Here is a 26601-nt window from a genome sequence, read left to right as displayed (position 1 = left end):
TTGCATGTTCTCCCCGTGTTCCCTTGGTAGCTAATGTGAGTTACCCTCACAAAAACATGCAGCAGTCCTGGGCTATACATGCCCCCCTCTGGTCAGCCGGGGCACCAATAATAACGTGATCCTTCCACGCGCTACGTCCGGCCGGAGAAACCCCACCCTGTCTGGTGAAAAGAAGCGGCCTGCTCACTCCTCAGGTTAAGGAGGAGACCTGAGCTCAGTGCAGGGCCCTCCCGGGGTTGGTAGAGGATGGCAATGCCCAGGACTGACTTAGGTAGGAGCGCTGGGTGATTGAAATGGGAAAAAAAAATCGAGATTAAAATATATATATATATATATATATATATATATATATATATAAAAAGAAGTTGGCAAACCAACTTGTGTGAAATCAGCGCTGTATTAACCAATAGATGAGCAAGTTTTTGTCTTTTTTGTTTGTCTAGTCGTCCCCTTCAGTAATTGTTGGTTCAGCGCCACAGGTGAGTTAGGCAATATTCAAGGGGTTTGGTTTGTTTCACAAATGGCATTGTAAGAGCAAACTTGAACCTGCTGAATGTCGCAATTCCAATTGAGCCGATTGTACCAGATTATTAGGGGGAAAACGACCTAAGAAGAGGTGTAAAAGTTCAGTGTTGATTGAAGGAAGGGTAGAATATTAAAACAGTCTAAAGATTTTTTTTTTTTTTCACAGAATGTTCACATTCACTTCTCTCTACCACTGACTCCAGGTTACCCACTGACATCATCTGAATCTAAACTGCTCAGTGTCATTCACAGATAAAATGGACTGATATTCATTTATATGACATAAAAGTCTGTGTCCATGTAAAAATAGCACAAACCTGAATTTTGTTCAACAAATACACAATTAAATTATTTTTAATGAGAAAACATTTTTAAGACAGCAGCCACTTACAACCAAAACATAAATGTGGACGAGTATGCCATGTCTGTATCAGGGTACATACAGAAGTGCATAGAGGACTTTTAAATCTGGCGACCAGGTGGCTCTGAGAACAGCTAGAGCAAACCTTAACCGTGCGATAAGGAAAGCTAAGCGTGCCTATGGACAGAAAATCCAGGGATTCTTCCAGGACCACACCAACACCCGGAACATGTTGGAAGGCATCCGGGTCAACACAAACTACAAGCCTTCACAGGTGTCTTGTAGAGATGACGTGGACTTCTTAAACGAACTAAATAACCACTTTAGCAGGTTTGAGGAACTGAACACAACAACAACAAGGAAATCTGATGAGATGAGATACCTGGGCGCCTACTCAGGGAATGCGCCGACCAGCTGGCCCCGGTTCTGGGACATCTACAACACCTCCCTAAATCAGGCCACAGTCCCATCATGTCTCAAGACTGCCACCATCACACCAGTGCCACAATAACCTGCATAAATGACTATCGCCCCATAGCGCTCACCCCGATCATGGTGAAGTGTTTTGAGAGGCTCATAAAGCAACACATGGTCTCAAAACTACCCCCTGGCTTCAACCCACTACAGTTCGCCTATCGCCCGAACCGCTCCACAGAGGACGCTATCTCCTCTGCACTCCATCTACACCTGGAGGAGAGGTACACCTCTGCACGGATGCTGTTTGTTGATTACAGTTCAGCTTTTAACACAATAATCCCCCAGCATCTAGCAGATAAACTGGCAGCCCTTGGTTTCAGCACCACACTATGCAACTGGATACTGGACTTTCTTTCTGAAAGGCCCCAGTTTGTTGGGGTGGGAAAGAACACCTCCTCAGTCATCACCCTGAGCACCGGCTCACCTCAGGGCTGCGTCCTGAGCCCGCTGCTCTTCACTCTCATGACCCATGACTGTGTCGCCAGATCCACCACCAACCACATCATAAAATACACGGATGACACGACAGTGGTGGGCCACGGACGAGCAGGCCTATAGAGAGGAAGTGGAGCGGCTGGTGAATTGGTGCAGCAGCAATAACCTTTTCCTGAATGTCGACAAAACCAAAGAACTCATTATCGACTTCAGAAAGAAGCAGCCCAAACACACTCCGCTGCATATCAACAACTCAGCAGTGGAGGTGGTGGAGAGCACATCACCAACTCCCTAACCTGGACAGAAAACACAGGATCTCTGGTGAAGAGAGCACAGCGGCGCATGCACTTCCTACGCAGGATGAAGAGATCCCGTCTCCCCCCTCCCGTCCTCAGCACCTTCTGCAGGAGCACAATCGAGTCCATCATGACCAACTGTATCTCTGTGTGGTGCGGCAGCTGCACAGCAGCGGACTGGAAATGCGTCCGGAGAGTGGTGAGGACGGCAGAGAAGATCATCGGGACCTCTCTGCCCTCCATCCTGGACATGGGAAATACCTTGTCTGACGAGAGCCAACAGCATCATCAGAGACTCCACACATCCACACCATGGACTGTTCACACTGCTCAACTCTGGCAGGTTCTGCAGTGGGAGATGAAGAACAGCCAGATTCTGCAACAGCTTAAGACTGCAACAGGCCATAAGACTGTTGAACTCTAAATGAAAGGATTATAATAACCAATTATAATGACCAAACAGTTTTTTTTTTAATGTAAAGCTGCATATTCTATTTATTTTCATATTTTTAAGCACTCAAGCACCTTTTTAAGTTAAGTTAAAATTTAGTTTGTTAAGTTGAGTTAGGACGTTTTTAAACTGTATCATTATTTGCTTTTCTGAGCCAGAGGCAACGTAATTTCGTTTCCCTGTGCACTGTGTGTTACATGTGTCCTGAAAATGACAAATTAAAACTTGTTCGATCGTATCGTAAAACCTAACTTTGTAGTGGAAAAGATGAATGTTTTGATTGACTTGAATTCATTATTTTTTGTTTTAATATCCCATAAAACAATTGTAGCTACTATACTCAAAGTTAAGAGTGTACAGACTGTTTTCAAGAAATGAGTAAACACAGACGACCAAAACGTAACATTGTGAGCTGCTTGTTCCAGATGTCACATTCAAACAAATTCAAGAAATTCAGTTTATATATTCCCAATTGATCTGTTTTGCACCATGCCAGCATAGTGTGAGTACACACGTTGATTAATAATTTCTATTTAACTGCAGATGACAGAAGACAACTATTCAAAACCAATAAGCAGGCTAACTCTTATTAATCTGCAGCACAAAAATCATCTAAACACAGCCAGTCTATCATGTGGTTGACGCAGGAAGGGCAGCCGCATAGCTGAAGAAAAGGTTAAACAAAATCACTCAATAACTCTCATAGTGAAAATGGATGCTATAATGCGAGGTCTCTTCCTGAGGTTATCAACGATTGGTTACAACATATCTGCATGCAAACCTCAAATTCAGCACATATAGCACAGTCTGTTTATTTGAAACACATTTCTTTTAAAACCCAACAGAGCTGGAAGCAGAGCAGCCAAAGCAAATGAAACTGATGAGGGTTTTCTGGTTGAGTCCGTGTACATTCAGGGAAATGTTATTCATCAGTTTCATCAGAAAAATGTACCAACCTCTACATGCACCATGGACATATTTACACATACGTGTAGGCGTAAATTCCTTTCATCAACGCAAGACAAAAGAGCAGTAGGATGATGGTGTCCCTTGAAGAAAAAACAATTACAGACAGTTTGCAATAAGCTCATGCCGTTTCTGTGTACCTGTATAGTCGCCCTGCGTGTTAGACATCTGAATCCCTCCAGGGTCAGTCTGCAAATCTGAGGTTTCACTGCTGCAGCAGTCACACATTCATACAATGACTGCCCAATAGTTTCCTCTTCCTAGTTCAGCCCCACTGGCTGCACATTTTGTGGTTTGGTCAGCCTGTCATGCTGACAACACAGAAGAATGTTATTATTATGCCACACATGCTTTTTAGATTGATAGGTGGGGGTGGAAACTCACACATGGAACAATCACTGCGGACCAGGGAGACAAAATCATGATCCTTTTATCTGCACAGCAAAATGAAACTCAAAAAAACTTGGAAAATGTTATTTGAATATGGGGGACAGATTTAATTCAAGAAGGTCCTTTTGAACACTTCATAACAAAACATGCAATATCAATATAGGCATTTTAGTTTAGCTGATTAAAAAGAACGAAGAAATAAATGTAAAGCGGGAATGCAAAATTGAGTTTTGCATATACTTAAATCTTACAACAACTGTCAAATTCTCTGCATGGGTAGATTTCTGCTCGGTGTCAGCTTAAGAAAGCTGACCAAAATGTGTACTCTCTCTCCTGCTCTCTCTCTCCCTCTCTCTCTCTCTCTCTATTACTTCTGGTTTCCTCTGTCTGAGGGCTTTTACTCGCTGGTATTAGCAACGTTGGATTCATTTACGACATACAGCCGTATCACCTACTGCACCTGATAATTACATTTTGGTGAGTTTATAATTTCCTCCACTTTTTTTTTGTGCATTATTTGTCCGTCATCTTATAACAGAAAATAAATTTAAAAAAATCACATCCCCAAACTATTTTTATGATAAGTAAACCTTTTTTTCTTCTTTTAATTGCATAGCTCAAGTCTATACATTTTTGTACATATGGTTTGTCATCCATTAATGTATTATGAGAGACACAAAATGAATTTTGATGCTATTGTACCCCCCCACACACGCACCTTTAGTTGTGGTTTATAGCTTCACAGCGAGTCACTGAATTACTCTATCATTCAGTAAAACCTTCAGTATTTTAGCAGTAAGGAATCACACTTGGTGTTTTTTTTTTTTTTCCAATTATGTTGACAAAAGGCTCAAATATTCGAATTCGAATTGATTGTCAGTTAGTTATTTTATATACTTTTATGCTGTAGATGGAAATTTAATTTGTGACTTGTTTCTTCTGCTCCATGCAGCAAAGACTCAATATACTTGTTCTTCCTCTTAAACATTATTTTTGATGTCCTTTTCCCAGCAACATTATGAATAAATTTGCATGAAAATATCAACTGTGAAATATATTTTTACATAAGGTCAGCTTTTCTATCCATTGGACATTTGGAGGATAGAGACTGTGAAATGGCTTTTTTCCCTAAATGTTTTCCTAAATATTTAAACTAAACTGTCGAATCCCTTCTCTTTGCTTGGAATTTTTTTGGTCATAATTATCAACTGATAGTAACTATGTCTTTAAAAAAGTCCATGTGAAGTTGCTTTTTCCTCACAAGCCAAATGGATGTGTTCAAATCAAAGTAATGATGAGTGCATTGACTTACAGGATGCTGTCTGGAGATATAGACAGATAGATGATAGATGGTATGGATAGATAAATACCACCACCATGTGGCTGGAAGCAGACTATGCTGGTTCACTTCCTTAATGAAACTCTCCTTCCTCCTCACAGGTGTCCATAATGGGAGATAGCGATAACTGGTGGGATGACTTGGTAGATTATTTCCCTGACAACTATTCCAGTGACTCCTATTGCTGCGAGGGCGGCGATGTTTGTGACCTGGGTAATGAGACGGCTTTTGAAGCAGCATACATCCCAGCACTGTACTCTGTTGCATTCGTGGTGGGTATCCTGGGAAACGGGATACTGCTGGGGGTGCTGTTTCAGAGCAGGAAGAATTGGAGCGTGACTGACACCTTCATCCTTCACCTGAGCGTGGCAGATGTCCTGCTCCTTGTCACACTGCCTCTCTGGGCTGCACAGTCAGCGGAGGAGTATGGATGGACATTCTCTGATCCTCTCTGCAAGATCACGGGGACTGTTTATACGGTAAGAACTGTGCAACAAGAGCAAATGTGCTGAAAAAGGTTGTAAAACGATTCTTATTTGTCTCTGGCTGATTTTGTTGTACCCACAGGTCAACTTCTACTGTGGGATCTTCCTCCTGGCCTGCATCAGTCTGGACCGCTATCTGTCCATCGTCCATGCCACTCAGATGTACTCCCGCAGGAAGGCTTGGGCCGTTCAAACCAGCTGCTTGGGGGTGTGGCTCTTCTCCCTGATCCTCTCGATCCCTGACTGGATCTTTTTAGAGGTTGTGTATGATGACAGACGAACAAGATCAGAGTGTATCCGTAACTACGGCAAATTTGGGTTAGACAAAATGCCTACGTTGCAACTGGCATCGCGCCTGCTCTACCACATAGTTGGCTTTCTGCTTCCTTCTGCTGTCCTGGTCTTCTGCTACTCCTGCATCCTACGGCAGCTGCGGTGCGGAAACCAGGGCCTCCAGAAGCAGAGAGCTTTCAGAGTCATTATAGTCGTGGTGGTGGCTTTCTTCATCTGCTGGACTCCATACAATATCACTCTCATGGTAGACACGCTCAGTCAAGGAAATGACACCCAGACCTGTGGAGTCAGAACAACGCTGGAGAAAGCGAAGACAGTGACTTCCTCCTTTGGTTACCTGCACAGCAGCCTCAATCCCATCCTGTACGCTTTTGTGGGGGTGAAGTTCCGGCGTCAGCTGCTGAACATCTTGAGGTCTTTGGGCTGCAAGCTGAAGCCAAGCACCAAAATCCAAAAGACTATCCACAGGAAAAGCTCTCTTTGGTCCGAGTCTGGCGACACCTCTAACACCATTGCAATCTGAAGAAAACGTGAAAACAGAGATACAAACAAGTGAACATGCAATCCTGGAGTCAGTGTCCCACTTTTTATATTATGTAAGTATTTGAACAGGTAGAGTAATTATTAGTGACTTCCTGCCACTGACACCTGCACTTCCTACAGTGATACAATAGTTCATTTCTGATTTCCAGGCTGCATTGTAAAATGAATAATTGAGTGAAAAGTAATTACTGCAGCGAGAGACAATTTGGTCCTTTTAAGGTTTTTAAATTGTCTACTATGTATATTTTATCAGTTATATTTCTTAATGTTTTCACACATTTTGCTTAAGTGCACAGGACTTTTCACCTTACAGCAAGACCCCAGCACAGTAAAGGAAATTTAAGAAAACTTAACTCATTGTTCAGGCTTTCAGAGAAGGAACTTTCTGAAGAAAGATGATCTCAATCACATATCAAAGCCATTGAAGCTGTAGTTACTTGCTGAAATCTTCTGCTTTTCCTAATATATTCCACATTGGGGCATTTAAAGCCTCGCACCTACGCATACATACATTTTTGAGACATGCTTCATTGTGTGGGGAGGGAATACTATACCAGACAAGACCGAGTTTGCTCTCAAGTTTGCAAAGGATCAGGGAGAAGAGCAACACCCCCAAGCAGCAAGTTTGCAAACTCAAGTCAGATAGATGAATCCAAGGTGGAGGAGAACAATCTGATCGGCCTCGCTGGGAAGCGAGGCAAGGCTGATTTGTGGTTCCGCGTTACACCAACGCAGAGCCTACGCCGTAGGGTACGCCGTCGATTTAACGCTGAACCATAATTCAGGCTTTCGACCATGCAGTTAGAGAAATAACAGGCAGAAAACAGGTGAATCGTTCAGTTGCGGCTACAAGCACCAAAATTGGCACACATACTCCTTAGGGGTTGCTCTTTTGATAAAACCATTGTGCCAAAAAAAACACACACAAAACCTCTAACAATACTAAAGTATACACTGCCATCCATTTTACCAGTGTCAAACATAACAAAAAAAAACTCAAATTTTGTAGAATATTTGGATTCTGGGACTGATATATGGTACAAGGAAGCCAAAGTGTAAGTCCATGGGTCCAAATTTAGATTCTACATAGTGAAAAGGTTATAATTTGACACCAAGATCATTCCAATAGAACAACTCTATTGGATTTTATTGCGAAATGCAATATTACTGTATATTCGATGGTGTCCATCTTGAAAAAAGGCCGCCATCTTTTTTTTTTTCTGGCACAATGGTTTTATCAAAAGAGCAACCCCTAATGAGTATGTGTGCCAATTTTGGTGCTTGTAGCCGCAACTGAACGATTATTCCTGTTATTTCTCTAACTAATGTGACCGAAAGCGCTCGAAGCCAACGCAGCCCCGAGGCTTGTAAAACAGCGCCGCCTGGTGGCCAGCAGCCGCTCTGCATGGGTCAGCTTTGAGCGCCTGTAACAGATTCAAACACACTGGAGATTCAGCTGGAGCCGATCTCAACTTGACTCTCTGGCCTTGAAACTCTTTAAGCTACTTTTCGGGTCACGAAAGGACCCGTGAATCTCAGAGAGGAACGCTTTTCCTCATGGAGTGACCAATCTCATCATCAGACGTCTCTCATGAATGCATTAAGGCCGGATGTCTTTAGCTGGATTCCTGAAGATTGTGAAGGATGGATCAGAAAGGTTTTTTCCCATGTGCATTGCAAAAGACAGAATGAGGTTGGATGATGATGATACCCTGTCTTTTATAGTGAAGTAATTCCATGAGAACTTGTCTTTTATTGTGATTTATCATATGTATATAGTCTGCATATTCAACATACTTAACTTTGCATTACATGTATAATTACTTTGCATTTAATTCTTCACATATGGAATTGCTCTGTATGAAAATAAAACTCAGTGAAGCAAATAACAGCATTTCAAACCGATTTATGTGATTTGCAATAATGCAAGGACAACAGTTACACATGGAGTTTGTGATGCTTCCTATAGACCATGATGAGAAGCACATAATTTGGCAACTTGGTATTTTATAAAGAATAATCAAAGCAGTTATACAGCAACATTGTGGATGTGAAATAAACCGCTTTGGTGAGCTGCAGAGAGATTAAAGCAAATGTTTTGAAAAAGTGAATTCACTAAGGGTCTGTTGTATTTGGGGATTCTTTCAGAGACGGATCTAGGGGGTGGCACTTGGGCTCAAGCCCCGAATGTTTTTCCAAAAGCCCCGGATCCATAGGCGCCGGAACCGTGGGTGCTTCGGGGCCCGAGCGTCCACGGAGATGGCCGAGCACCCACGGGCAGGGCCGAGCAGGCGAGCCCCCATGTGAACAATCACTGATTGGCTAAAGCGGTTTTCACACAGAGGGCGCACAGCGGTAGCTGCTGCCGGCTTTCCCATTCATTGTGAACGCGCAAGAGGGCAGGGTCTGCCGCCGAGGTCGGCGGCGCGCAACAGGGCGCACGCCGCCGGGTTGGGCGCAGACTCGGCGCAGAGACGGCGCAAGTGCCCGGATCTGAAAAAACAAAAAAAATCGTCTGGTCTAAATGTTCAATTGGGCGCAAACACCGCGGCAGGTGCCGTCTCGCGCCACCGAGCTCGGTGGGGAAGCGTCCGCTCTGGGCGCAAAGCGCAGACCGAGCCGGTGTTCTGTCGATTTCTGCTGCTTCGTCGAAAAATGCTACCACGGCATAAACCGATATATCTTAATTCATCCATTTTAAATCAATATTTCAGGGGTAGCATAATTTGATAGTCCAGTAACATCCTATAAAAAATAATGCTCCCGTCACTTAATGCATTCAGGGCACGGGAAGCATCTAAAATGATCTCTGCTGGCCTGATACTGCGTCTCAAAATATCTAAAATTATCTAAATATCTATAAACATTTGCCTCGCCCAAATTGAACATTTTTTAATTTCACCGTGCTGCGCTGTGACGACATCTCGGCGGTGTCCGATAGGAGAGAAGGTGGTGGAGGGAGAAAAAAACTTGCAGGTTGTAGATCAGAGATGATCAAGATTGAAGAAAAAAACATTTTGGCTGTGAGTCTGTGTGAGGAGCTGTGGGATACAAGACTGCAGGCCTATCGTGACCTCAATAAAAAGGGACAAAAGTGGAGAGAAATCTCCCAAAATTTGGACATGCCAGGTGTATTTAAAAGTGGTAGAAAACTTTTGGTAGTGGTAGAGAGCTATTGCAAACCGAGCTGTAGCTACTGTACGTCCAAAGGAGTGGGAAAACGGTGCCAAACCGGGAAGACCCCCCCCCCCCCCCGGGGCTAAGCCCCGGATCTCCTGACATCCTAGATCCGCCCTTGGATTCTTTCCATTTCCAGTTAAAACAATTTGTCCCATAGTGTCATTTAGCCGAAGGATATCATACCCAATGAGAGCTTTTGTGTTGACACAGCTTCTGCTCTTTGTATCAGTGCCCTCGGCCCCGCTGTGCATGGCTTTGGAAGAGCCAAAGCCATGCCCGGATTTAGCTCTCATACATGTTTCTTCCACGTCTAAACAGTGCCTTGTTAACCTAAATCTACATGTTAGACAAAAAAAGTGTTTGAAAATGTGTTTCTCCTTCACGCATTTACACCAACACATCATTCTATATCAGAAGATCAGCCCTTGGAAGAAGTTGTATTCCATTGTATCCATATATTCTACATTTTTATGACATGTTATGATCACAAGAATACAAAAAAAGACTGTGGAATGGAAATGGGTGCCCACAATGGTGTAAACGAAACATTTCTGGCAGGAAATAGAAACTGACAAAAAAGAGAAAAAAAAAGAAAAAGACGCCTCTTCAACCACCATTTCAGCGGAAAACATAAGTTACAGATGAAAAGATCAGAGAGGAATAACGTGACACTCCTGTGGCAACGAATATGCAGTTAAAAAGAAGAAAGACACGACACCCACATCGTGTCTCCATTGCTATCCGTTATATTTTAAATTATTCATCAGTGAGGTAATATGATGTGTGGGATTGTCCCAGCAACGAGCAGTTTGTTTTAAGTATAAATATTTCCCTCACAGAGCTTCCTGGAGCCTCGTGTGATTTTATACAAAGGCAACTAGTGGGATTTTCCAGTTATATAATTATTTGACAGTAAAGACTCCGCTTTGGGTTCAGTCCAGCTCAAAAGATACAACTGCAGTCATCAAACCCCTTTTCAAAGATTATGACGTATGGTTTAATGGCATTCCTGGAAATTTGCTCCTGTCTGGTACCAGTTGCTCTAAAAATAGTTATGAAGGAGAATGGGAGAAGCTGGTTCAATCTTTGCAGCTTGAATCCTCCTGAACCGCTGCTCCATCGCTCCCCTGACAGACGAACCTGAACCACACCCCACCACCAAGTTCACCTTTTCAGAAACCGGGAATCAGCTGGCACTGAGCGCAAAGACAGTCCCGCAACACCTGCACGGAAAGCAGCCTCGCCCGTGCAGTTTCTGTGGAGCAAAGCTGTTAACTACCTTTGGAGATTTTGTTGATGCTGAATAGCTTCAAAAGAAAAGAGAGAAAACACAAACACAAAACTTGCACTTAAAGTCACTGGTTCCGAGTCTCATTTTATTTTATGTCGTATTTTTTGACGTCAAAACACCACATGATACAAGCACTATATACCACTGTATATACCTTCATATCTAAATCAACAAACAACAATCAGAAACTCATTTTTAAATTGATGTCTGATGATAATGACGCTGGATTCCAGTTTTCTCCCAAATGTCTCATCAACCAAGCAAAAGGTCGATCCATTTGACCTCACAGATGAATAAACTTGACAATGTTCTTTCCAGAGGGCTTCAAAACAGTCTAGGATAACAGCTTTTAAAGCTTAATTGCAGACATCTCCAAACATAATTAGTCCTTTATTCAGGATGCACTGAAGTTGGTGTTAACACTTAGTCACATATGACACGGCGGGTGTGCGTCCATAATTAGCTGCTTATCTGTCTTACTTCACTCGTGATCTCAAGCCAGGAAGCGATACACTAATGTGATGCGTCTGTGGTTAGAGTCAAACATTTCTCCTCGATAAGGCAACATTCACTCCACTCTAAAGGAACAGCAAGTTTTCTTTCGCACTATTTCTAAAATTATTCAATACTAAGTCTTCAATGTTGAGATATTACTTCAACTTTTCATAATAAGTCAGGAAGGAGCTCTCTGGCAGATCATGACCTGTACAGTGTTAGAAGACTTGATTGAAGAACCTATTGATTTTGTTGATAAGTTCAACATGTGATCTGGTTCCATAATGAGATTTCACTTGTCCCTCCTTTGTTTGCCACCTACTAATGTTCCCCTTCGTGGGCTTGCGCACAAAGCACGCCCACAGTTGTCTGTGCAAACACAAAGACCAGTCTTGACATAAGAGTAAACAGAGAGGCCTGCAGGCCTGGGGAAACACGCACAAGTGTTTTTAATTCATCATCATGCTTGCTCACTGTCATCTGACTGATGACATCATTACCTGTTTGTCTAATCCTCTCATTGTTCAAAAAAGAAAAACTAGTGCGGCAACATTGAAACAGAATCCAGCATGTGGAAATTCCCTCACCGCATATTTCTCACATACAGACTGCAGCATACGCAGCTACTGCGCAATTGTGGGTTTAATACTTGTGCGACAACTAGCAGAAGTCCGAGCATAAAAAGAAGAGTGAAACATATGTTGTCAGCGAGAACAGTTGTGAAGTGTTGGACGTTTCAATGTAGGCACTAACTAGTAAGAAGAATAAGAGCAAATAAGAGAAGTGTGCAACTGCTAAAAGCTGCTCTCCCTGACACTGCTACACAAAAATAATAAAAAATATGTTTTTCATTTAAAATATTTTAAAAATAATAATAATACATAGCAAAAATAAATATTTCTATAGCTCATGATTTTGGGAGATAAGCTTAAATTGTGCAACTGTGATCAAAGTTAAAGAAGTACAAGTCACTGTGACGTTACTCTAAAACGGAAGTAGACAGTCTTCACACCATCTCAGAGACCAGTTCTGTACATCCGAAACTCATGACACAAGTTCACATTTCCCCTCATGGGTGGAGTACAGTCAAGGTCACATCTGAGCAGTGGGGCAGTGGTGTGTGTGACTTTTATCCATTCGTCATAACTGGACCGCCTGGCCCTGATGGTCATTGTTTGTCATTTGTTTCATCTCTTCCCTCGTGTCACTCTGGTCATGCGGCGCCTCCTCGCCCACACCCAGCTGCCACAGCGAGTTCTCCTCTACTACTGTGGCACATCTTAGCAGGCCCAGGACTTGTTTCTTGATGTTTGGGCAAAGTAACAGATAAAGCAGAGGCCTCAGGCAGGCATGAATGCAGCCGAAGGCAGAGGTCGCCACCAGAGCCGTTTTCAAAGAACCTGTGCTTTCAGATGAGTCAGGCTTTTCAGAGATGTTAATGACGGTGTTTATGAACAGGGTGACGTTATACGGAGTCCAGAAAAGAAGAAAAACACCCACCAGAGGCAGGATGACCATGACGGGCCTCTGCCTCTGGAGCCCTTTAGAGCCGGCCAGACGCCGTAGGAAGATATGAGAGAGGCACAATATCAGGACGGCCACGGGCAGCAGGAAGCCCAGTATGTGGTGGAGCAGACGTGAAGGCCGCAGCCAGTCCACTCCAGACCGACGGTAGTTGTGAGCACAGAAATGTTTGTCTTGTTCCAGATCTTCCTTGGACTCCAGGAAAATCCACTCGGGGATGCTAAGGAGCAGGGAGATGACCCACACCATCAGGCAGCTGATATGCGCTACATTGGGCGTCCTGCGGTAGTTAAAGCGGACTGCGTGGATGGTGGACAGGTAGTGATCCAAAGTGATGCAAAGCAGCAAAAAGACCCCGCAGTAGAAGTTAATCTGTAAAAAGAAAGGTAAACATTAAGAGTAGGACACAGACCTTCAACAGATCTTATCACTATCAGTATCAGTCCTCCACTAATCTGATCCTCCCTCGTCTTGAATTTTTCGAGAAATATTCCCAAACACAAGGGACATTATGAGGGGTAGGGGTGGGCAAAAATATCGATATGGCAATTTATCGCGATACTTTTCCAGCCGATTCAATATCGATATTAAAAATTTGAATATCGATTTTTTTTTAAAATTTTTTTATATTTTTTATCCCCGATTTTTTTCCCATTATATCACCCAGTGCTCCTACCTAAGTGACAGTCCTGGGCATTGCCACTCTCTACCAACCCTGGGAGGGCCCTGCACTGAGCTCAGGTTTTATTTCATTTTATAATTTATTTTTTATATACAAAATTGCCTGTCCTTAAAAAATTAAAAATAATGGACAGAGGTTTATTTATTTATGGATTTATATCTATACTGACTGATCACTGTGCCTGTCCTTGGTTTTAGTACCCATCTTTCTTTAATAAAATGATTTATTATCATTTGCCACATAATTAAAGCAACCTCATACTAAATTTAATGTTAATTTCATATGATGTAAATAATATGAAAAACATATACAAATATGTTGTAACTTTAGCTTGTATAGTTATAATAAAACATTGTTTTGACTCAGTTTGTCCCATGAATTGTCACTATAATCTGATGAACATGCAACTCGGATTTTAAGATCCATCACTATCATCTGATGTACATATATACAACTTGGATTTTAAGATGTGTAATGCATTTTTAAATTTTTCGGTGAACTATGTAGAATATAATAATCGGGATATCGCAATGTGTATCGTATCGTGGCTCAAGTATCGTGATGCGTATCGTATCGTGAGGTCCTTTCCAATACCCACCCCTAATGAGGGGAGTTCATTTGTTCACTAGTCAGTGGTATGAAGCAAGATCCTAAATTTCACAGGAAATAACATCCTGTAACCAAACAAAACCCAGCCAAAAACAACCTTCTAGCAGCTTGACTGAAAAGATCTTTCAGTCTCTTTCTAACTTGAAATAATACTTACATTGAAAACAGCTCCACAGATCTTGCAGAGAATCCTCTCACACAGATGTTGTGTGGCATGTGAAGCCTTGAAGGGCAGTATCAGCAGAAGCAGGATGTCCACCACAGCGAAATGGAGAATAAAGATGTCCGATATGCTCCACCTTAGCCTCTTACGGACTAGAACTACTAGGAGCAGTATATTTCCCGCCAGACCAAGCAGAAACACCAGAGAGTACACGACCGGGATCCACACCGCCTCGCTACCTCCTGTCTCAGGAGTCTCATAGTTCTCATAGTCGAAGGAGCCATTCTGGCGAAACAATCCATCGAGATCCACTTCCATGTTCAACTACAGAGAAACACAGAGAGAAAATGAGAAATTCTGTACAAGAAAACTGAAAATACCAGCTTTTATACCCACGCTCTCCCTCCCTCCCTGTGAGGGTGGGTATCTGCACAAAGAGCAGTGTCATAGTGAGGTGACTCCTTTCAAATCTCCCAGTGGGAAACCCAGCAGATTTTTTCTTTCTATAAAACATGCTCATCCCCTTAACTCACATGGCCTGAGGTCACAGCATGAAGCAAGAGTGGACTGGCTTAATCGGAAAGCACAGTTCCCCTTTAGACAAGTGGACGCAATAAATAAATAAAATCCACACACACAAGTTACAAATCCAGTCTGTCACACGAGTCTTGTACAATCGCGATCAGTAAAGTTTTTATACAGTGGCGTCAATTCAGTCAAAGCTAAGGTATGGCAAGGTTACGAGTCACAGAACTTAACTAGAGTATCAATCAACACGTCCAGCAAATACTCATCACAGAAGTCTATGTAGCTTATCTGTGTGGTCAAGAAAATTGGAAATTTTTCAAATGCAGTCTCGCTCACTGCAAAAACTCAAAATCTTACCAGGAATATTTGTCTTATTTCTAGTTAAAATGTCTCATTTTTAGTCAAAAAATCTCATTACACTTAAAACAAGAGTCATTACCAGAAAAATAACTTGTTATTTGACCATTTTCACCTGTTTCAAGTAAATTTTCACTTGAATTAAGTAGAAAAATCTGCCAGTGGGACAAGATTTATCTTCTCATTACAAGCAAAACAATCTTGTTCCATTGGCAGATTTTTCTACTTATTTTAAGTGAAAATCTACTTGAAACAGGTGAAAATTGTTGTTTTTTTCCAGTGATGAGTCTTGTCTTAAGTGTAATGAGATTTTTTAAAACTAAAAATGAGACATTTTAACTAGAAATAAGACAAATATTCTTGTTAAGATTTTGGGTTTTTGCAGTGTATTATGTCAGATGTGCTGTATTATTGCCACCTTCCACCTAATACCATTGTTTTGTATTACTCTAAGAAAGGTCTTCTGCCTGTTTGCGAGATAGAGATGAAAATGTCAAAATGCTGTATTAAAGGAAGGCTAAAACTTTGATTCCTTGTCCCCCACTGGATTTATTCTCTAAAATGTTACTGTTTATTGTCCCCCCCCCCCCAACTATGAAACGGGATTTTCGCCCCTGGGACTGGCTTAATCGGAAAGTACAGTTCCCCTTAGTCAAGTGGACGCAATAAATAAATAAAATCCACACACACAAGTTACAACTGCAGTCTGTCACACGAGTCTTGTCCAATCGCAATCAGTAAAGTTTTTATAACCTATTTAATTTCGATAAATTATGCAAGGACCCGTTTTGAATAAGAAATGCTTAGTTTTACGGGGTTTCCGCAAGTTTGTGCACAACAGAGCAGCTGCATCAGGTCACATCAGGGAGACGTTTCGAAACAGAAAGGGAGGATGCAAAATCAGCCCAAGCGACGCGCTGCTCAAGCACATTTGTGATGTTTGCAAATGTATATAAGCACTTACTGTCTTCCTAGGAGGAGGTACAGCTGCTAAGTCCGAGGACAATGACTTCTCTATGCGATGATGACACTACAAAACACACACTCAAGGCTGATTTATGGTCCGCGTTACACCAATGCAGAGCCTACGGCGTAGGTTACGCAGCGACGCACAACGTACGGTCTGCGTCGCTGCGTAGCCTGCGCCGTAGGTCTGCGTCGATTTAACGCGGACCATAATTTCGGCTTCACTCACACACTGGAGCGACTCGCGCGTCATTCCGAAACTGAAAACCTACAAGGCTTTTTCAAGGTTGTTGGTTCAAATCCAGGGGTCATTAAACCAGCCCTTCAAAGAGAGCCGAGGTGGCTGCGTGCAAACAAACAAAACCACCGTATCCCTGAAAGACGCAGAGAAACACTGCACTCACCGGCTGGGAGTTTGCGGTCTCCGACCCACCTGAATTAAAGTTCAAAACCATCAAGTCTTGCACAAGGAGCCGATGGACCTTTTGCGGACTTTACTTGACTCTCTTCTTTTTGTTTTTGTGTCACCGACTGGCATTCAGCGCGCTCATTGCCTTTCTGTCAAAACTGCGGAGTGAACGACTTACCACGTTGCCGGATATGCTATTTTTCAAAATAAAATCCTCAATTAGATATCCTTATATAAATGCTGACGGAAAGCCACAAAAATACATATACTTACAGTTATTATCTGGTTTAGTATTATATATATGTATTTGATAGTTTAATAAAGCATGCATTGAAATGCACGTGATTAAAGACAGAAATGTTGAGATCGAGACTTTTGCTTTGAAAATCATCTTTCTGTACTTCCGCATCGCGACTTCAGTTTTGTACGCATCTGTACCATCCTGATCTGTACTAGTGGTGCAGATGAAGCCAGTGGCCGCTAGAGGGAGCTGTTAGCCTGTGCACAAAATAAAATGAGCAGGCTGCCAAACCCAACTTAAAACTTGTCAGAATTAATATACTGGAGGGAAGAAACTGTTTCCCTTTCGGTTCATTATGACTTCAATGTGTTATAAATTAGATATAGTTGAAAACAACTTCAGTGAATACGATTACATACTGCATAATATGATAAAGTATGGCTTGGAGATGTGATAGCAACACTCATTCTTTGTCAGTCATGATGATATAGACTTGTATTTTCATTTTGAGCACTTTTTCTTTCAAATAATCTCTATTTCACACTTCACAGTACTATTTCATGTTGAAAATTCAGCATTTTTTCTTTTTTAAGTTGCACGGTCCAGCCAACATTTGTATGTGTGACCCATCTTACATATAAATTGACTGAAAAATTGTTGCCTAAATGAAAATGTCATCAGGTACACAGTTGATGAATGGGTATGGACACAAAATAGATATCTTATCTGGGTCCCACCTGGGCCAAGAACAAAGGCAAACTTAAGTGGGCAATTCACAAAGGGCCAATTCAAAACTGGGGGTCAAGCCCACATGAGGCCTCATTTATAGTAGGTAGGGCCTACAGTAGGGCCCTACTGTATATGCAAATACTGGTGAGGAGGTAGAGATAGTTTCCCTCCAAACAATCCCGTGCTGTTAAGTGTGCCTGGGCAGGTCACTGGACCCCACATTGCCTTCATTGACCTCACTTCCCCAGCCATTCATAATGCTGGACCCAATCAAGGATAAATGAGAAGGATAGTGCAAGAGAAGAAGAAGAAAAAACGGTGCCAAACTGATATGCAGGATGCGACGATGATCGTCTGTGGTGACTATGCAAAGGGAAAAAAGGAAAAAAGTTGAATTGCTATTCTCGTTGCAGCAAAGTATCCAAATGCTTTGGCCGCAGTTGCTGTTCCATATATTTGTTACACACTTAGCTACAGAGAGACTTGCAAGGGTGCATGAGTTTAACACTTTATTTCACGTTATTCTGAAAACACAAAAATACAAGCACATCAGAATATCGTGGGGGCACACTAGCACTGCACTAACACTGCACAATTTCTTAATGGATCCTGAAGCCGCTCCAAGTGATTTTGCGTGCTAACCAGCTAGAAAATAATGTTAAATCTAAAATCTCCTTTTAAAGTTGAGCATAAATCCAAATATTAATTAACAATAATCCAATAAACAACACAGATAAACTGTAAGGCCACAAAACCAGACATTTAGTGTCCCTTATCTAGTCTTTTTTTTCAACATTGTGTGCCTATTATAATGTGGCTCCCACATATTAGTTATATTTAGATTTTTGTTTCAACATTTGATTGGTTCAATAAAAGAAATGCATTGAATTGTGATGCCTTATCTTAAAAAAAAAAAAAAAAGCTCCATCATAATCATATGCAAGATATAACCTACAGCAATGGTGCTCACATACCACTTCCAGCCAATAGAAATACTTCAATTTGCATAGCATAAATGCTGACCACCGTTGGCCATTCTCAGTTATGACTAATTGTACTTTTGAAGCTGTAGGCACTTTTTGCTGATGCTATTTCTGTATAAGGGTGTATTTTTATATTGTTGTTATAAATAAGCGCCTGCAGTAATCCCTGTCTCCTTCATTTCTTAACACACATAAATCTAAGATTAAATAAATGGATCCTATATTACATGCACTTTGTTTATCACTACAGTAATTGTTTTAGTTCTGAATTCTGGCAGTGCATCTGGTAGCTGCATATTGTGTCACATGAAAGTTTCCCAGTAACATTAAGAAGAAGAAGATTAAGATAAGACATTGAAGCATAACTGAACAGACACTTTGTTTGTATTAAAAATATTTATTATGAAACTTTTTTTTTTACATCGAAAAGAGGTTGGGATTAAATGTTACAAGCGAAATCCAAAATGACTCATGCTCATGCCCTTTTTCTTACAGAATAGAGTACATTTTTAACACACAGTTTAACACATAGCTTTATTATGTAACAGATAACCTTTAAAAAATGCTTCCACACAGTTTTTTAATGTTACATAAGTTTAAACATTTTGGTTTTGGATGAAAGTGAAGCTTGTTACAAGTTTGCACATACTGAGGTCACAGTCAGCCTAGATGTTGCTGAGCAAGCTTTTCAGGAGTATGAAGAAATCAGATATTTCACAAGATTTGACTTATGAACATAAAAATCATCACCTTCTCATGAAACTGTTTTTAAAAAAAAAAAAACATATGGGATGTTGCATTTCACTCCATGCTCAACCCTCACTACAACGTTACACAGTAAAATGAGTAAAAAATGAGAACAAAACACTGTAAGCTGCACTGAAACATCAATCTGATGTCAAAGCACCCATTTAGGATATACCGGCAGAAACCACATTCCTCTTTTATTTAATCTGTCTCTTACTCTTAATCCCCGTTTGTACAGACAATGGCAAACCTGTATCACACCATGACAGAGTATGTGGTGTTTTCACTTTCTGCAGAGCTGAACGATCCTGTGGATTTTCTCAGCCTCCTCTCTTTCCACCCCTCCATATGCCAGCCTCGCTGTCCCAGCAGACCCTTGCACATTCGAACCAGCTCCTTTCTGAACTTCACCCCGACAAAGCCATACAGCAGAGGATTGAGGGCGCAGTGCGACAGCCCCACGCTTTCAGTGATCAAAATCCCAATGTCCACCACATGGCCAAACTGGCAACCCCCTCTCACCAGGCCCAGCTTCTCCAGGCTGTCTGCCAGCTGGAAGCAGTTGTACGGCGCCCAGCAGATAACAAACACGGACACCAAGGAGACAATCAGACGGAGAGACTTGCGCTTTTGCCTACGAGTTGCATTGCACAGAGAGCGGAAGATCTGGATGTAGCAGTAGAGCATGATCAGCAGGGGGAGACCGAAACCCACAACCACGCTGACAAACTGCAGTCCCACATGCCACTCATTGCTGTTCTCAGTGAACCACACTTGGCACACAGTTGCCTTCTGATTACCCACAGTGTTAACCTCCACTACTTGTTTGAAGTAAATGTCTACTCCACTCAAGCCCAGGCATAGAATCCAGATGACGGCGCAGGCAAACTGGGCGTGACAGGTGTTGCGTTTCCAGCCTGAGTTGACTGCATGGACAATGGCCAAGTACCGGTCAAAACTGATGCAGGCCAAGAAGAGGATGCCACTGTAGCGGTTCAGGGAGAAGAGGGCCCCAGAGATCTTACAAACAGCCAAGCCAAACACCCACTGGTGAGCCCACTGCACTGCAAACAGGGGCAGGGTAAACGCCAGCAGAAGGTCAGAGATGGCCAGGTGAAGGAGGAAGGTGTCTGTCAGAGAGAAGGCACAGGCCCCGCCACTCTGGGAGTTTCTGTAGCGTCTGATCACACACAGCACCAGCACGTTGCCTACGAGAGCGAGGACGAACACCAGGCTGTACACAACAGGGGAGTATCTCTGTGCAAAGCCGTAGATGTTGTCCTGGAAGCACGGGGCTGCAGAAACCCCCTCAGGGTATGGGGAATGGTCGTAATCCTCATAGGTCTGATTAAAGAGTAAAAAAAAAAAAAAAAAAAATTCAATTAAAATGACCAAAGGACATGAAATATTCAATAAAACGTATTTTAGACATAGATTTGCACTCATATAATCAGCTCCTAAATTCCATTAACTAAGGGAAGCTTTTAATGTGATAATAGAAAAAGTAGGACTATAGTTTATTTGCTCTAGAAAACGACTTGAAGATAAAGTGTAAAGTCTTTTTTATTTAATCTGGCAACACATAATGCACACAAAGAGTTATAAAAACTCACCCAGTAATCTTCTGTTGTTGTTTCTTCTAGAGCCATGTTTGCAGGGAACAAAGAGGCAGCAGGCAATCGAAACCCTTCAAGAGTGAAGATGGCACACTCAGCTCGTAAAGACATCAGTTACACATCCCTTTTTGTCTTTGTCACATTTGTCCTGATGACGGAGGGTCAGAAAGAAGAAGTAACACATTTTAGGAACTGAGTTCTTGCACACTTTAGACAGATGTGAACAAAACTGCAGTGGGAATGTGTGATTGTACTAGGGAATTTTTGAGAAATACTTTTATAGCATGTCTGCAGCCAGTCGTCTGCCAGACAGTCAGTCCTCATGGAAAAAAAAAAGAAAAAAAATCTATTGTTGTGTTGTTGCACTAATAAAGCAAAACTCAATTGCTCTTTTCGTCACATTTAAACAGCTTACAGGTGCCAAAAGCTAAAGTGAGAAGTGTAAAATAATCTCACAGGCAGAAGCTTGTTTTGAAAAAAAGACAACAGAAAAACAAAAAAAACCTCCAACCATTGGAGAAGTGAAAATGCTTCGTTAGTAAGAATTTCACTCTCTACTATATGTATTATATTTATCTTACTTTGAGAGGCAAATTATTATACTCAGTTTACACTTTAAGTTCACAGAAGTTTTTCAGGAGTAATCATAAAAGTTTTGAGTTGTTTTAATCTTGAAATTTAAATATTTTTAAAGAGAAATAGAATCGATGGTGAAATAACCTTACGAGGACAAGCTTTATTTTACCCACAGTGGTCTTTCAAATGTATACACTAAGCACACAAATGAGCTGTTTAACCTAAACACAGTTTATGATGAGATACACTTAAAAACTAACCTAACCTCAACAGGATATTAAATGATCTGTTCATCAGGTTTAAAAAGGAAAAAAACAAAAACAAATTGAGGGTCAAATATGACCACCCATGCTTACAAAGTGAGACCATTACTTTTAGACCAAGTCAGTGCACTTTGTAAATTGCTGCTGATCCCTGATATGAGCAAATTCTCCACTGGCCGTTCAAAAACCTCAAACAAAATTGTTACTCTCTCCACATTAAATCCTCACTTCACAATTTAAAAGCATTTACATGTGTTGTTCTAGGAGAAATGTAAAAGCACGTTTACTACGTGTAGGAGAAGCACAGAGATGAGTCACAAGCAAGACTTAGACAAGATAGTCAGAGTAACTCAACCTCATTTTGAATATTAGTAGTTTACATGATCACTTTTTAAAAAAACAACCAGTGCAGACTTTATCAGGAAGTGAATAGTCTTGTGGTTATGCCTGTCTGAAAATGAGACATCTCGTCCGAGGGTCTTCTGGTAAATTATGCTGTTGTGTAATACCACTAATGTTTTGCTTCCTTATTTGAATGGTTGTTTATAAGAAAGATGCACAATTTTAAACTTATATGTTTACCGTAGATATATTCCTCTAGTGTAGTTGGAGATCACACCACTGTCGTCCTGTCGTCTAGACACTTGGACACATTTGTGTTGTAGTTTCATTGGAAAAAGTGTTTCATTCTTTTTGAAAACTTATTACAAAATAAATAGTCTCATATTTGTCTATATACCTTTTGTATGTGATAGTATAAATCAAATGAAAGAAGAAAAAAATATCTGTGAATCTGCGCAAGACACAGTGAAGTCTCAGGCCTGCCAAGGCATCCTGGTGGGAAACATGAAGATGTTGAAGAAAAAACAAAACAAAACAAAAAAAAACCACGTATTTTTCATAAATGAGCTTTTGTGAGACCTGACCTTTTTCCTATCGTGTCATGTAAAAATATATATATATAAAAAAAAAACGATGGTAAGAGCTGAATTATGCAGCATGGAGATGTCAAATTGGATTCTCATCATAATAAAGCTCCCGCGGTTCGCTGAGGAACAGCGGACCAAAAGAAGTCTCAGGGAGTGTTTGCTGGGTGTCAGTGTTGTGAAAGGTTGTGCTACAAAATATAAAAATAACCATAATTTCCGTCCAGGCCATCTTTACATTTTTATGTAAAACACTGAGACAAACCAAAAAATCAAAAGTAAAATCTGCTCTGTGTTGAATGTGTTATGAACAAAATGAGAAATGCATGTCATTTTCAAGTTATTTTATTCTAGTTTACATGTTTTAGATTCTAATTTTTCAGGCCAACACGCCAACAAATGCCCCCCCCCCCCATCTGCCTTCATACCAGCAGGACATTTATGAACCAAGAAATACCCTTGTCACCACCCTCTTGTGGACAAATGGTAATACAACAAGGTTGCAGCATTCAAGTCCACATTCATACACAGCAGTGTGTGATAAATGTCCATTTAGGCAAATAAAATGCACTTTTGAGATATTAGTAGTAGCCCTTAAGAAGTATGCAAAAAATATTCATGACTCATTTCAAATACAGCAGTACTGTCTTTTGTCTCTTCAAATTTGTTGTTCACATTTTGGTAAACCATGGTTTTAATACAATCTTAGCTTGTCTAAAATGACAGGTTAATTGCTGAGATAATGTGGTAGGTAAGTACATAGGCAGGTGGTCTGTATTGGAACATATAGGAGCTCTCTCAGTAATCTTCTTATCGTTCTTATTTTATGTTTAATGTTTTATTTGTTTGACTGTTTTGCTTTGTGAGTGTGTCCATGGCAACATCTTATCACGCCAGCCACTCCATATGCAGGTTGTTCCCTCTTGTTTAAGGTAGTTATGGGAGGCAGCAGGAAGTGTGAACTGGCTGAAATATTATATGTAGCATGTATTGTCTGCTGTATGATATATTCTGTTGAAGAAAAAAAAAACTTTTGTATGTATTTATCACTTTTCCTCACCAATAATAAACAAACAAACAAAACACAAAAAGGGCATAACATGACTAGTATTACTAGATATTGACAGATATTGGTAATCTGTTTGCTTGACAAAGGCTGAAATTCTTCGTTACAGACTTATAGTTGCACATAAAAATATCAAAAGTATTTGAAAAAAATGAGCACTAGTATGTATAACTGTACTGAATCAGTGATCTTTCCCTTTCATGTTTGTGTTTATTGTCTTATTAATTATGCATTAATAAAAGCAATTCCTAGTGAGATTCAGTTTAGCATAAGCAGGTGTCTCCGCCAGACTCTTAAATGAAAGATACAATTCATCAATGTATTCATTGTGTTTGAGTTATCACAAGGTAAGAGCTGCGGTGCACGTTTGACAGGTCACACTTTAATCACAGGGACACAGAGACAAATGACACAATCCTCCAGTTAAAGCAATTCAAACACTTTTTCTTTTACATTTATTAGACACAATCGAATGTAAAACTGTTTGACTACAAGTTCAAATAAAATTTTGACATTCATTATCCTAAGAATCCCAATCTTTTGTCCTGTGAATAACTGGATCCTAGATAACTCTAAGTGAAGCTATTGTGAAATTGTGAAATAAAAAGGATGTTTATTAACCATATCTAATGGGTCTTACACTTACAGACCTCAGCATTCATATTTTGACCGATTTATTTTAAGGTCCGTGTGTAGACAAAAATATGTACACGCATGTGTAAAAATATGTATTATTAAAGTAAAGCACACACCCTTTTTTACTGGTGCACGGTGAAGCATCGCAACTTATTTTTTATGCACAGAACTGGACCCTCAGTGTGTACACACAACACACCTTGACAAAGTGGCTAAAATATAAACAAGTACTACATACCTGCTTTGTCCTCTTATCACTCTCTGCTGATAAAAACTGTGTCATGTTACGTGGAACTTTTTGACAGGAGTGATACACCCCAAACTTAAACAGATTTTTCTTTTGATAGTGTTTAAACTGTTTGCCATATATCAGCTATAGGCCTTTGTATGCTGTCACACTGGGTATAAGAGCTGTGGCTGGACCTCTTCTCCCTGCAGGTGCAGATCTTTTTTGATCAGACTAAACTTTCAGAAGACGCACAGAAATCTCGAGAGGTAAAATGTTGACCAAGGTTTTCCAAAACCAGGGATAACCCGGACTGCCACATGGAATTTTGTTTGAAAACTCATTTTACTTATTTAGTGCCTCTCTGTCTTGTTCCTGTTGGACTATTAATTGAATATGATGACGTTTTGTGTAGTTGTAATTAATACTTATGCAAGCTTTAATGATACAACACTGGTCATGGATAAGAATATGTGACAAGAGGAAAATTTGCAGCAAATGGGACTTCAAATTCCTGCATTATTTGAAAGTGAACTTGGATTTTACATAAATAATGTCTATTGTTCATGTCCTTTTTCCTCCACTTGTAGGCATGGCATTCCACTCAAACGTGATCAACTCCCAGCCGGCCACCGTTACTCAGTACACCGTGTCTTCTTCTAAGTCAGACTGGAGCACAAACGTCTGCGACTGTTGTGACGACTGTGGCATTTGTACGTCCAGATGAGTTCCTCGAAGTGCGTGCAGTAGAATCAGTTGTTTTAGTTGAAAATGAATTGTAATGTGATAAAATGGCTCTCCCCTGTAGGTCTTTGTGCAACGTTTGTTCCTTGTATTCTGGGCTGTAAGGTGGCTCAGGACAACGGAGAGAGCTGCTGTCTGCCTTTCCTTCCGGGCGCCATGATTGCTCTGAGGACAAGTGTCCGTAGCAAATACAACATTGGTGTAAGTTTGCTTAAGTGATCTAAATATGAAATTTAGACCAAAGAGAGAGACAGGAAGTTTATGCTGAAGATCTCAGTGGTTTGTGAGGCCAGCCACTCCAAAGGCAAAAAAAAAGAAGTATTTTTTTTTCTCCAAGTTGAAAATTGATTGTTTTCTTGTGTTCTTTCTTTTTCAGGGCTCGGTGTGTGAGGATTGGGTAATCATGGGCTGCCTGCCACTATGTGGACTCTGTCAGATGGCACGAGAGCAGAAGATGAGAGGATAGAGAGACCGGGTGCTGAATGCTGCATTTTTCAAATTACAAAGCAAGATGACACGTGGATTTAAAAAAATATATTCTTAAGTCTATTAATGGTTATAGTAGTTTCAATTTTACATTCACTGGCATGTCAATGGTGTTGCTAAAGAACAGAGAATAATGGCCTAAAATGTGAGCTTAGCCGAAATCTTGTTTTAGTTAGAATTTCATACAATTAAAGTATGTGACAGTATGGCACTGAACTATTTGGGATGTGAGCATAGATTAAAAACTAGGATAAATAAATTCAGATTTATGTTACTGACTAAATAATTTACTGTGCTCACATCCATGTCATGCCAAAAACCTTTAAAGAAGTAATTTTGAAGCTAGAGTAACTTGTAGTAAATCAATATATTGCTGACATAAAAGGAATATAAAAAAATGATTTATTTAGGAATGTATTGATCATTTAATAATGTAATCTAATGTGTGTCATGTATGCATTACATATTGTATTATGTCTTTTGTGTGTGTCCACAAGCATACAATAAACCATGTTCTAATGAAACCAACAGAAAATGAAAATGACATGTTTGTTATATACTTTTTTTCTAATTAAACACCACATCAGCTGAAACAG

The 26601-nt window shown here is 40.7% G+C and overlaps 4 protein-coding genes across 5 annotated transcripts; 2 read left to right on the top strand and 2 right to left on the bottom strand.

Moving 5' to 3' along the window:
* Positions 1-4302: 4302 nt before the first annotated feature.
* cxcr3.1 (chemokine (C-X-C motif) receptor 3, tandem duplicate 1) lies at positions 4303-8647 on the top strand. The gene is made up of 3 exons (XM_061717189.1): positions 4303-4378; positions 5342-5719; positions 5808-8647. Exons 2-3 carry the CDS (start codon positions 5351-5353, stop codon positions 6540-6542), a joined length of 1104 nt encoding a protein of 367 aa, XP_061573173.1. The 5' UTR covers positions 4303-4378; positions 5342-5350; the 3' UTR covers positions 6543-8647.
* Positions 8648-11103: 2456 nt separating this feature from the next.
* On the bottom strand, positions 11104-16918 carry LOC133436090 (C-X-C chemokine receptor type 3-like). Of its 2 annotated transcripts, none has more exons than XM_061717188.1 (3): positions 16791-16918; positions 14501-14830; positions 11104-13424 (listed from the first exon to the last, which is right to left on the bottom strand). In XM_061717188.1, exons 2-3 carry the CDS (start codon positions 14822-14824, stop codon positions 12669-12671), a joined length of 1080 nt encoding a protein of 359 aa, XP_061573172.1. In that variant the 5' UTR covers positions 14825-14830; positions 16791-16918; the 3' UTR covers positions 11104-12668. The 2 variants fall into 2 exon arrangements, with proteins under 2 accessions (XP_061573172.1, XP_061573171.1); XM_061717187.1 differs by having other exon boundaries at positions 16762-16912.
* Positions 16919-18964: 2046 nt separating this feature from the next.
* cxcr3.2 (chemokine (C-X-C motif) receptor 3, tandem duplicate 2) lies at positions 18965-21218 on the bottom strand. The gene is made up of 2 exons (XM_061718447.1): positions 21080-21218; positions 18965-20810 (listed from the first exon to the last, which is right to left on the bottom strand). Exons 1-2 carry the CDS (start codon positions 21191-21193, stop codon positions 19722-19724), a joined length of 1203 nt encoding a protein of 400 aa, XP_061574431.1. The 5' UTR covers positions 21194-21218; the 3' UTR covers positions 18965-19721.
* Positions 21219-24952: 3734 nt separating this feature from the next.
* Positions 24953-26510, top strand: cnfn (cornifelin). Its single transcript, XM_061718446.1, has 4 exons — positions 24953-25044; positions 25366-25488; positions 25584-25720; positions 25896-26510. Exons 2-4 carry the CDS (start codon positions 25368-25370, stop codon positions 25983-25985), a joined length of 348 nt encoding a protein of 115 aa, XP_061574430.1. The 5' UTR covers positions 24953-25044; positions 25366-25367; the 3' UTR covers positions 25986-26510.
* The last annotated feature ends 91 nt before the right edge of the window (positions 26511-26601 follow it).

This window comes from Cololabis saira, chromosome 3, assembly GCF_033807715.1.
Source record: "Cololabis saira isolate AMF1-May2022 chromosome 3, fColSai1.1, whole genome shotgun sequence".
In the NCBI taxonomy this organism is placed as follows: domain Eukaryota; kingdom Metazoa; phylum Chordata; class Actinopteri; order Beloniformes; family Belonidae; genus Cololabis; species Cololabis saira.
This window is presented reverse-complemented; position numbering and strand designations above follow the sequence as displayed.

Coding starts and splice junctions, on each gene's coding strand:
- cxcr3.1 (XM_061717189.1), top strand. CDS start 5,351: ATGGGAGATAGCGATAACTGGTGGGATGACTTGGTAGATTATTTCCCT. Junction 5,720..5,807: donor TCACGGGGACTGTTTATACG/GTAAGAACTGTG, acceptor TTGTACCCACAG/GTCAACTTCTACTGTGGGAT.
- cxcr3.2 (XM_061718447.1), bottom strand. CDS start 21,193: ATGTCTTTACGAGCTGAGTGTGCCATCTTCACTCTTGAAGGGTTTCGA. Junction 20,811..21,079: donor CAACAACAGAAGATTACTGG/GTGAGTTTTTAT, acceptor CTCTTTAATCAG/ACCTATGAGGATTACGACCA.
- LOC133436090 (XM_061717187.1), bottom strand. CDS start 16,812: ATGGTTTTGAACTTTAATTCAGGTGGGTCGGAGACCGCAAACTCCCAG. Junction 14,831..16,761: donor AGACCGCAAACTCCCAGCCG/GTGAGTGCAGTG, acceptor GTTTCTCTGTAG/TTGAACATGGAAGTGGATCT. Junction 13,425..14,500: donor TCTGTGGAGCTGTTTTCAAT/GTAAGTATTATT, acceptor TTCTTTTTACAG/ATTAACTTCTACTGCGGGGT.
- cnfn (XM_061718446.1), top strand. CDS start 25,368: ATGGCATTCCACTCAAACGTGATCAACTCCCAGCCGGCCACCGTTACT. Junction 25,489..25,583: donor TTGTGACGACTGTGGCATTT/GTACGTCCAGAT, acceptor TCTCCCCTGTAG/GTCTTTGTGCAACGTTTGTT. Junction 25,721..25,895: donor GTAGCAAATACAACATTGGT/GTAAGTTTGCTT, acceptor TTTCTTTTTCAG/GGCTCGGTGTGTGAGGATTG.